Source organism: Plasmopara halstedii (assembly GCF_900000015.1).
Source record: "Plasmopara halstedii genome assembly, contig: Scaffold_322, whole genome shotgun sequence".
Classification (NCBI taxonomy): Eukaryota; Oomycota; class Peronosporomycetes; order Peronosporales; family Peronosporaceae; genus Plasmopara; species Plasmopara halstedii.
The window spans coordinates 792727-804129 of NW_020187243.1; the positions used below are offsets into that span (position 1 = coordinate 792727).

The 11403-nt window shown below is 44.6% G+C and overlaps 4 protein-coding genes across 4 annotated transcripts in view; 3 read left to right on the forward strand and 1 right to left on the reverse strand.

Moving 5' to 3' along the window:
• The window catches only part of PHALS_08298 (poly polymerase), a gene marked incomplete at both ends in the record, with an annotated part of 2440 nt that extends 357 nt beyond the window's left edge, over positions 1 to 2083 (forward strand). The window contains one exon of the mRNA XM_024723622.1: positions 12 to 2083. Coding sequence (XP_024574580.1) covers positions 12 to 2083 — 2072 coding nt within the window. The remainder of the gene's footprint in view (positions 1 to 11) is intronic.
• Positions 2084 to 2621: 538 nt separating this feature from the next.
• Positions 2622 to 2883, reverse strand: PHALS_08299 (uncharacterized protein; the record flags this gene model as incomplete). Its single annotated transcript, XM_024723623.1, has 2 exons — positions 2622 to 2724; positions 2810 to 2883. 2 exons carry the CDS (start codon positions 2881 to 2883, stop codon positions 2622 to 2624), a joined length of 177 nt encoding a protein of 58 aa, XP_024574581.1.
• A 545-nt stretch (positions 2884 to 3428) lies between these two features.
• PHALS_08300 (uncharacterized protein) lies at positions 3429 to 3668 on the forward strand (the record flags this gene model as incomplete). The annotated part of the gene is made up of 2 exons (XM_024723624.1): positions 3429 to 3482; positions 3552 to 3668. 2 exons carry the CDS (start codon positions 3429 to 3431, stop codon positions 3666 to 3668), a joined length of 171 nt encoding a protein of 56 aa, XP_024574582.1.
• Positions 3669 to 10451: 6783 nt separating this feature from the next.
• On the forward strand, positions 10452 to 10777 carry PHALS_08301 (uncharacterized protein; the record flags this gene model as incomplete). The annotated part of the gene is made up of 2 exons (XM_024723625.1): positions 10452 to 10594; positions 10660 to 10777. The coding sequence occupies 2 exons, from the start codon at positions 10452 to 10454 to the stop codon at positions 10775 to 10777; spliced, it is 261 nt and encodes an 86-aa protein (XP_024574583.1).
• Between the last annotated feature and the right edge of the window lie 626 nt (positions 10778 to 11403).

Genomic DNA, 11403 nt, shown 5'->3' on the forward strand with positions numbered 1-11403 from the left:
GACAACGGAAGAAGTGACCGAGGCGACAGAAGTGATCACGGAGACAATCGAAGTGACCGATAAGCCTGAGGTGACGACCGAAAGGACCACAACGGATACGACTGTGATCGTAGAGGAAGATGATGTGGTGAAGGACAAGAAGTCCAAGTCAAAGAGGCACCGAAAGTCAAAACACCTGATGGATCAAAAAGATGTGATTGTTTCGTGCGATAAAGCGAACCGGGTTGGCGTTGATGCTAAACCCTTGGTTGCGCTTCTAAATTGTGATGAGCTGTTTGATGATGATATTCAGACTGGCGAGATCAATACCTTTACTGTAGGGTCGATTGGTAATGAAACAACGAATACTTTTGATAAGGATGGCGCTGTTATCGCCAAAATCAAGACCGATATGTTTAGCACGACGAAGGCGAATAGTAGCAAAAACATCAAAACAATTCGCAAAACGATCCCCGCGGTAGCTAGATCAAGTGGTGGGAAGATGCGTACAATTGATGTTGAAACAATGACAAGGACAAATATATTGTCAGGTGATAGGCACACCGAGGTGAAGACAGATACTTCTGGTTTTACTGGCGAGGTTGAGAGTACGCCAAGCGCGAACACCGCCAAGTCGAATGTGAAATTGATTAGCTTTTCGACTGATCGCAAGTCAAACCAGGATAATGCTGTTGACGTTACAGCTAAGACCGAGGCATCTTGCACCACAGAAGACAAGGAAAAGTTTATCACCTTCGGTGGTAAATTGACTAGTGCGATTGAGGTGCAGACGATAACAGTAAAGAGTTCATCGACAGCCGAGACGAGTACGACAGTGAAGACAGATTCACATGAAAATGCTGAAAACAATTTGGATTTCATCACTATTTCTGCCGTTGTCGGTACTGAAGGGACCAAGCGCAGCCTATATAATTCGAGTGTGGAAGAAAGACTGGCTTTGACAGCTACACAACGTACTGGAATGGGGTCTGCTTTGTACAACATGAAGCGTCGGCGTCTTGTCAAAACATGGCTTCCTCAGTTCGTTTCTTATGTTCAACGTCGCGGCCGCAGTTTGTCAAAGACTATGCCAAGAAAGGAGCTGCTAAATTTTGCTCGGGACTTCTGCGACCTAAACTTTGCAAATTTTGAGGACGGCTTCTTCACCTCTGGCACGTATGAAGAAAAGCGAGCGACATGGACAATTGCACGCTCGCTATCTTTCCATTACCCAGGTGTTGCTGTTCAGCAACTAGGCCTTGGTTTTGGAAAATTCCGCCGTACGTTGCTGATTGACGAAGTCTGCCGCACTCACAAGAGGTCAGACGGTACCCCATTAATTGAAGTAGAGTTCGTTCTGTCAGCACTTCAAGTTGTGCCTAAAAAGTGTGCATACTACGAAGATGTGCTAATCTTAGAGAATGGTGAAGTGTTGTTTCACGGTACAGGAGAATCTCTAATCACGTATTTTCTGGAGCTTGGCTTTTTGTGTCCTCCAAACGTCAACGTGGCCGACTACTTGCTGCACTTAAACGAGACGCAACAGATGTACCACCAAGTTACAATGATACAAGGATTTAACAATCAACGCCAGTTGCGCCGCAGCCGCATGTTCTCTGGATTGATAAAGTATTCGGACGACATGGTGCTTATCACTGGCTGCTTGGGCGCTTGCAATTCGTCGCGAACGAGCACTCCTGTTGGAAGTCCACTGCGCAACAGCTCAACCATTAGACTAAGCACATCGTATTCGCCTATTCGGCGACAACTGAAGGTTCGCGGGTCCTCGCAGTTCGGATCCCTGATGCATTCTTCTACGGGGTTCATGCCACCCCAAATGAAAATCACGGCCTACTCCAATTCCAACGTGGATTTGAATTTGTCTGAGTACAGCGGCTTTGCGTCGTCTTTGGGTGCCAAAGTGGTTCGCGATGTGCCCAAAACAACCGTCAGCTCACAGTCAGCTAGCTCCGATACTGGCGAAAATTTTGTCGACAGAGATCTCTCTGTGCTCACGACTGAGACCGAAATACCTCCTGTAACTGTACCCGCGTATCCAAATCGCCAGTCTACAAAACGCGGTTCTAGATTTTCCTCCACATGAAGACGTGATAGTGTTCTCTAGATAAATCTCCAATAATTACATTTGTTATTCTTTCGTAAGTTTGGCGCTCAGGTGAAAGTTGCTATGTATTATTTTATTACACGGCTTTACTACTCGGCTGACTAAGATATGACATTGCTTTTTTCCGCTGGGGTATTTTTATTCTTGATTTTGATTCTTGTTTTTCTTGTACGAGTTGCCATCTAGAAGTCATTATTGGCTGTTGTTGGTAATATTTTGCATGCAGCCGACATTTCTTGCATGTCTGGTACGATAACGATTTTGTCCGCTGAGAGGCTCGAACCCGCGCCACACAGCGTAAGGTAAAGAAGTATTGACCATTCGACCCACGCCACCGGGTCTTAAGTTTAGTGCTCACACTGAAAATAAGTTGATATTGGATAACAATATCCGAAAACCCTATAATCGCATGGGTAAAATAATAGAAGCGTATATTCAAAGTCTGCACAGTTGCTACACAACACTTTGCGATTACGTGCAGGCTCGTACCTAGGATAAGTGAGCTAAGTGTTACTAATCACTGCATTTGCCCGTGCATCAGAATCTTATCGTATATAGCACCTTGAGAACCAGTGATATATGGAAACTTGAGAGACCGTGGTATATAGAAATTTGAGAGACTGGTAGAATAAAACCACGTATATCGAACAATTTTGACGTTCAAATTGACACTTTACTATGGCTACATCGCATGGCGTATTTTACCATACGCTGATGCGCTTTTTAACACGGACGCACATTGTAGCCCGGACCGCTTGAACTTCAGTCAAGACTGGCATGCATCATAAGAGCCTTCGTACGTGATATACTCTGCGCGTCTTCAAGTGCCACGTGCTCGATACTAAAAGCGATCAAGCGTTCGCATTCTTATCTGCACCAGCCACAGGACACCTTCGGGATCAATACTTGAAATAATCGTTTCACGCGTGGTCAGTTGTCCAAAAAACAACTTTATGAACTGAATGACGTGTGGCTAACAGTAACAAGGCCTACGAATCTCTGTGGTCAGTTGTCCATAATACAACCATATGGACTGAGTGACGTGTGGCTAACAGTAACAAGGCCTACAAATTTCTTCTTTACGGGATTGCATCGTCTTTATTAGTGATTGTTAACACCATTAAAATCCATGTCTGTTTTGCACAAAACACAAAAGCGAAATGTGTAAATCCACCGTTGACCTCGTTCCACTCCCAGTCTAAAATGTGTACTCGCAGCTGTTTGGTCTTTTTATACGACATTGAACGCTATTCCAGCACTCACTGCGCTTAGAGATTCACCCCCTGTACTTTACAGTGCCTGCTCTTCACTCTAGCGTATTCCAATGGCTCGACGTGCCCCCGATCATTTCGCGCTTTACGCAGATAACGACCTTATAGTGGGAAGAACAAGGGTTAAATGATATGCGAATCGTTGCCTCTGACCCGTCACCTCCAATTCGATGAAGAAGAAATTGTCTCACAAAGTGCCACAAGCTTTGTCGTTTACTGAGGAAAATGTGAATTCAGCGCTCCACCTTTCCTCAGCACGGATTGCGCGCTCTACACCTGTTTTCGAAGGCTAAAAAAGTCACAATTTTCCGCTGCAAAATCCATTCGACGTTCAGCTAGTTACTATTTTGCTGGATCTGACCATGAGATCAAACTCACCCATCTGCAAGTGTAAGACTCACAACGAGATTTAAAGATTAATCATGTCGTGAAAGGGAAGAAGGCACATTCATTCCCCAGCTCATAGTGTTGGAAGCTAGCATCAGCGAAGTCAATGTCCGGATAGCGCTTCGATGTATCCTTCACTTTACAAAGTACATAGCTTGATATGGATGTCGAGGTTGAAACAACACCCCAAGTTTTGCAATAAATCCCGTAGAGACGGCTGTACGGCTACACATGGAGTCACGAGCTCGGGACAAGATTGATCTTCCTATCCTGTATCTTTTCTCAGGAAAAAAAGGCCGAGGGTGAACCGGTTCCATAAACACCAGCGTTGCCAGAACATTTTTTGCTGGAATAAGCGCTTCAACCCTTCACAGATCGCGGCATGATGGTGCCAATAACTGGCTACAGCTCTGGTATCCCCGGCCCTTAACTTCAAGACCATTTCAGTATTGTAGAGAATCCCCGTGTTGTCATAAATCAGAGAGCTCACGAGAACCGGTAACGGTTCAGCGTTACCGGACTTATTCGACAAATAAGTGTTGGTACAACTTCGTGTGGAGTAAAGGCTTATCGTACGAAGTGGGATGCAACCTTAAAGCTGAAGGCAACGCAGCTACAGGGGTAACCAAGACACAGCTTCGCGTCCAATAGAGTACTTTGCACCCGAATGACTCGTGACAGTGCGATCGTGCTATGGCTTCACAGCCCAAGATAAATCAAGGGTGTGATCCGGATGACGCTAGGATACAGAGCATGTAGCTCGGCCCTTAATAGTTAAGACCATTAATGGTTTGATATAGTGAGACTTCGATCTTATAGACCGCATGTAACCGCATTCAATATCTCTTTTTCCATTACTAGATATTCATATTTCATCTATCTGTTGCATCTGCATGAGCTTTTTGAAAGAGGACGCTGTTCACAAACAGTCCCTCGAACACAACACATGCGGCGTAGAAGCGATTCCCGACGTGGAGGGAGAAGGACAGTCCCGGCTTGGAGGGATGAGAACGACTTAAGCTTTTTGAGGCAAATTTGCAATTGAATTAAAATGAATTAGGCTCCTAGCAACATGCAGAACACCCCAATGGCTCTTCTAGATTTTACTGGTAAGACTTTGGGTGTCTGATAAAAGATCAAGGGTGCTCTGAGGTTAAACCTCAGATTCAGCTGGGGTGTACGGAGCTTGAACTTTGAAAGCTTGAACTTCAGCTTTCGTGAAAAGTAATCAGTAGAAGGGACTTAAGACAGAGACACTTCGATCTCGTCACCAGTACATACCCCCAAGTAAAAACCAGCACTTTGTACCGCACAGAATGTTTGTGACTCCATATAAGAAATCACGTATGCATTTGGGAACACCATACTGTAACATTCATCTTTTAATAACTACCATGCATACAAAAGGTACATTAATGTACCTTCATGTAATGGCCAAGTGTTGCACATAACCTCATTTCCTTTTTTAAGTCAACAGTACTTAGATACTTTTGAAAGACCTTTTGGAGCAGCTCACTCTTCGATCAACAATGATGCGATCCAGTAAACAAGCCAACATGAAAGAGCAGTTTTCACCCAAACCGCGAAAAACGGCTCTAGAAATTTTGATGTTTCCTCCATTCTCAACCGAAATGTAGGCAAGAGGTTCTACATGGAACGCTTCTTTCGTTGGCGTCGGATCAACCGTGATGATCCGACCCGGCCCATCGCAGCTAAGCTTGAATCTTGGCGGACATATTTTCGCCTTAAGAACAAAAACAAAATGGAGCGTCTGCTTTGCCGAGTCGACAGTGGCAGTACTTCCAACCACGACCGAGCACAACCAAGCACTGGTTGTCGTATTGTTGACTCTTGCAAAACTACAAGCGATTTTCGTAGCTGCGGACCACGTTGGGAAATCAGACTCTCAGGCTTGACGAAGTTCTCACGTGTCCGAGACCGATCGATAGCCGCGCTACCGAACTTTGTAGAAGCGTTGATGTATCAACTACTTTTTTCCACGATAAAAAACGAGTCAATCGATGACGCTCTCCGCGAAAGTCTAATAGCGGAGTTTGGGTTGAACATGAAAACTATTGAGCTGCTTTGGAGGGGGAAGAGCGCTCATTGCGGGCAGATTGAGGCATTACAGCAGCTTTGCTTGACACGTGAAGATCGATGCGAGAGCCTTCCAAACCTTGTTGATGAGTAGAACTCGAAATTCGACGTTTTGACTGGTGGTCCCGCTCGATGCTCAGCTTTGGAGTCCCGTTTTGAGCAACCGGTTCATGATAAACTTATTCGACCTCGAAAGGGCGAAAACTCTTGTGAGGTGGCTCACGAATCCCTGTTGCGCTCTCTGTTCAAGAGGCAGTTTCTTTTCGCGAAGTACTTCGTGGTGAGTACTATTCTCGCCTTCAAGCGTTGGAATAAGTGAAGGAGCAATCTATCAATGCCCTTCAAATCTTGTACGCCGAGATGATTCTCCAAGGTGCTGAGTTGGATACTCTTGTTGACAAACGAAGAACCTTCATCTTCAGCTCGACCATCTACCAAAAGTAGAGTAGGACCGTCAGATCCACTAGCCTACCCACATAGAATTTAGGATGTATGCGCATGCTTGTAGGGATGGCTAATGTATACACATCACCATTGCATTTTAACGCCTTGAACGGCTCAATATATTTTAATAAAAGCTTCCTGCTTCCCAAGTTGGACACTGCATGTTCGGGAAGATTTTGTCGTGCTAAGCAGTACAAGATCATTGACCTTATATAGCATCTTGTTATTTGCTTCGCTCTTCTCTGTCTGTTCTGTTTGCAGACCCTGAGCTTTCGCGATAGCTTTTTGAGCAAACCGAACAACGGCTTGATATTTCACAATAAAGCCATCGACGTGCTTTTCCCCACGACTTGTCATGTCGACCAGAGGTCTCATTAAGTCAAAATTTGCTTTTGACTCTGTGATAGAATAAAGGGTTGACTGTGACTCTGTAGCCATAGTTCCTCCTCCACTTGAGGTAGAGACCTCGCCCATTCTGGAAGCAGGAATTCTAGAAAAAAATACCTTAGCTTACATTAAATTACGAATGACATGTCAAGGCAAGCGTGGAGTTGTTTATCGCAAACTCTGCATGAGGGAGAAACTCACTCCACTTTTGAACGACGTGCTTAACTACGCAGTACGTCCTCCAGAATTCGATTTACATGCTCTAATTGACCGTCCGTTTCATGGTGTGCCGCTGTTGACTTTGATTGGTTTGTGTCCAATAGTCCAAAAAGTGCACACCAAAACTTCGATGTAAAACGTGTGTCACGGTCAGGCACGATCGCACTGTAAGGCCATGCAAACAAAACACAACGTCTACTCTACAAAGACCTTAGCTGTTTTCTTGGCAGAGCTCTTATCTGAAACAGGCGCAAATTATCATCTTGCTGAATCGGTCCACTAACACAAGGATGCCACTGCTTCCATGCGTGTCGCTCGGAAGTCCGAATATGAAGTCCATACTCACAAAATTTCTGCTGTCAGTTGGCAGTCCATCCGAAGGGCTGTCAAATTACTCATGAAAGAGACAATGAAGCAAATCTTTGTCATCGGAGCTTGCTGGATTTCCGAGTTCAACCGCAAAGTACAACAATTTGCCGAGTACTCCAAAACGGTGAACACACGATCTTTTGCGAAACAGAAGATCTTGCAATGCTTTATCTGACGGGTCCTTGAAATTCCTCAACAAGTCCATACATGTTTCATCAGACTTGTACCCTTCGACATTTTCTTTGCACACTGTTGTCATTGCGTGCACTCAGATCGTCTGATCATCTTCGCATTGTCGACATGACTCATGCATGTTTTCGCTCCTGGACTCTAGATCATAGGTACGGACGTGAAGGCAACGCATTGGCTAAGATATTCGCCTCTAATCCCATTATATTTCATAATACAATCGACCATGTCGATAGCAAATGAGACAGTGTTTTTGTGGCGCCTGACAGCACCACCTCCATTTGGTGTGTCTACTTTCGATCTTCTTGGGCTTGTCCCGTGAAATTTGGGGACCATCGCATACCACAATGTCACTAGGGAGTCTGTGGTTTCTTCATCAGATGCATATGCCCGAGCCATTTCTGTCGTCACCGTGCACCTCGAATTAGTGCTGCACGACTTGTTGACGGCGATCTTCATATTCATCAAGTCAATGCTAGGTGAATATGCTTCAATAATGGTATGCCTAGGATGATATCAAACTTATCATCGAGGTCGAGTAGGATAAATACATCTTCACATCGGAAATTCACAAACTTCATTGCTGAGCAAGTGACTTGATTTGGCATCTTCATTCTAGACCCATTTGCTAAACGAAATATCATTTGTATTTCACATAGGACAGGCTAACACCATGCCCAGTCTGAACTTGCACTCGAACAAAGTTGCTCGACGCACCAGCGTCAATCAAAGCTTGTAGTGGTCTCTCAAAACAATCTGGAAAGACTTCTTGGACAATTGTTCATAGTACTCTTTTTCGGCGCACTAGAGATCTCGCCCCTCCGAGTCGTTCCCATTTTTGACCCTTGGAAGCGTTCGAACCGACAACCTTAATAGCATTTGCACTTATCCGAACAAGCACCCGGTGTCTGTTGCCGACTTGGCAAAGACAGTCTGCAGTTCCGGGCAATATGACCCGGCTTCCCGCAACAAAAGAACTTTATATCGTTACGAGGACGCTCATTTCCAGGCGAGGAATGTACGAGATTGATTGGCGCTCGACCATTACTTTTACCGGCCGGATGGCGTGCTTGTCCTGGTACGAAGCTATTGAACTTGGCAGCTTTACTCTGAACGCTTCTTGCTTCGCTCGGTTGATGGCATCGTCCAGCGTCTTGGCTTTTTCACGGAGCAGTTGGTTCCGGATTAGACCATCATACAAGCCTGCCATGAACGTTTCAACTTGCGATGATAAGTCAATTGGCTCGTCGACAACACTCGCTACTTGGGTAGCGACTACGCTGAACACACGAGTGGACGTCGTAGGGACGACCTTGACAAATCTTCAAGATCTTGACAAGGGCACGGAGCTCACTCTGTGGTGGTTTAAACACCTTCTTGAGCGATTTTGAAGTGTTCGTAGCTGTAAAAGCAGCTTAGATTGGATAAATGCTTTCCATACGCCCAACTTCGCACGACCCGCAAGGTTGGGCATCGCGAACAACACTTGCTGCAAGGGGCAAGTAGTTGTCTTGTAGTGATTGCTTCATCCAACTCAACAAACCATCGTGAGAGAGGCTCATTCTCTCCACCACGGTACAAGGTCATGTTCTCTGTTCAAATGCATCGTTCTGTAGGAGGAAACAGGAATTTCGACCTACTTCCAATATATCCATATCCTCATGATGCATGAAAATGACAGCTGTGTTCTTCTGGTCATCCAGAGAAGACGACGGCAGTAAACTGACTACTGCAGCTTCTCCGGTGCCTTCTTGCTTCCGCTCAAGTGCCATTCACCCATGCGAAAGAAAATGAGGCATTTTCTCATTTGTCAATACCTCCGTTTGCGGTACCGATGGACAGAAGGGTGCCCAAACTTCTTCCATGTCGCTCGGCAAGGATAAGAGTATGGCCTGGACTATAATGCGCGACGTGCTTAACAACCGTGTCGTCAAACAAAAATCGAGTGTCATTGAAAAGGCCGCTCGGAGTGCAACCAGATGAAAGTTGGCGCTGTTCATGAACAGTATCTCAGACACAACACACACGCTTCTGCGACGAGAAAGCGATTCCCAACGTGGAAGGAGAAGGACAGTCACAACTTGGAGGGAAGAAGAACGAGGTAAACTCATAAGGGCAAATTTGCAAATGAAATAAAATGAATAATGGCTCCTAGCTAAATACAAACACCCCAAATGCTCCTAGAGATTTTACTGATATACCTGGGTGCCTGATCTAACAATCAAGGGTCAACTGAGATTAAATCTCGGATTCAACAGATTCAAGATATTTGGTTTACAGACCTTGCACTTGAAAGCTTGAGCTTCAATTTTTTTGAACCGTATCCCTTAGAAGTGACTGGCTCACGTCACCCACTCCTACAGACAGAGACATCTCGATCTCGTCACCAGTACAGATCTGAAAGTAGAAACCAGCATTCTGTATCGCACAGAATGTTTGTGACTTCATATAAGAAACCACATATGCAATGGAGAATACCATACTGTAACCTTTTTTTATTAGTTCCCACAATGCATACAAAAGGTACAAATGTACCTTTATGTAATGGTTAAGTGCTGCCCTTTCCGCTTTTGCGCATGCTTAGTTTCCGCCGTATCATCATTATTTACACTTGGCCTCTTATGATGCGTCATTTCGCAGAGCTTGTTTGACAAAATGGGAGCTAATGTGATGTGAGTGTCACGAAAAAGATCTTACTTGTTGGCCTTTCAGATTGCCTTGGAGAGTAACAAACCAAATATTCTGGCTGGATAACTGTTTTATTGAGCCACACATGATTCACACGTGCGTTTGTCAAGACCACGAGTCCAAATCCATTGGTTATCGAGTTGCCGCAGCCTCTTTGTCGTACGCGGCTGATTGATCAGCTCAAACAAGTAATCTGTAACGGCATAGCACTAGGTGATGTCTACTCTTCTGGTTTCTATATAATACTTCTAGCCTTGATGAGGATATTTGTGAGTCTTTGTTGAAAAAAGATAAATATGGAGTACACGATGTATGAAGTTGACGGTATCTTAGGTGAGGCGTATGTCATAAGCTTCGTCGCAGGACTTAGCTTAACAACACAAAATCTAATCCGATTTGAGGATACGAAAAATATTGGTTTAACTGGCATAGAAGTGCCGTCTGTTTCATTAATTAAGTCAGATTAAGAACTCACACAGAAATCTTTTCACGTGATCATCAAAGGACTACATCTGATAAACGCTGCGCGTCTGTCAAGATGGCGAGCTTCGGACTGAAAGCAATCGGGGCACCAAAGGAGACCACAGGAAAGTTTATTAGCCCTAAACAAGGATTCGTATAGACTGAGTATGAGGAAAACTTTTACTAATGTGGTCGCTATGTAATACGATTAGCCTTAACGTAAATTTTTGTAAATGCCCTCGATGATTCGTAAGAGGACAACTCCATGAACATTGATATTTTTATGGATAAAGCAGGGTTGCGTGAAGGAAAAACAAGACTGTGAAATCACGGAGCTGATATTGCTGTTAGCGAGGAAGAGCTGAGCTCACAGCCTTCCCGGATAAGTCTATCATTGAGGACATCTATAAAGCACTTAACAAGCAGGTATTCATGTGCTTCCTATGAAAGTTCTTATACAGGTTGTTGTGACAACATGAGATGATTACAAAAGCTCCGCCCCGGGTATACCCCAAGATCATAGAGTGCAACATGAAAGGGGCCTGACTTCTGAAACCAATTACTGCTTAACACAATGACGACCCTTACTAAGGGAGCAAATCACTGTAATAGACATTTGTGATCTCGTGCAAAGCGTGAAGCAAGTTAAGTGTGAGCGAGTACATTACCTCGCAACGCCAACTTTCTGTGTTAAGAAAGCCACTAAAGTGGTAAACCTTTAGGATGTGCTGAACGCAACCAACATTCCGGCGCAAACTTCGAATTCTCGATAGGATGTTCTGCAAA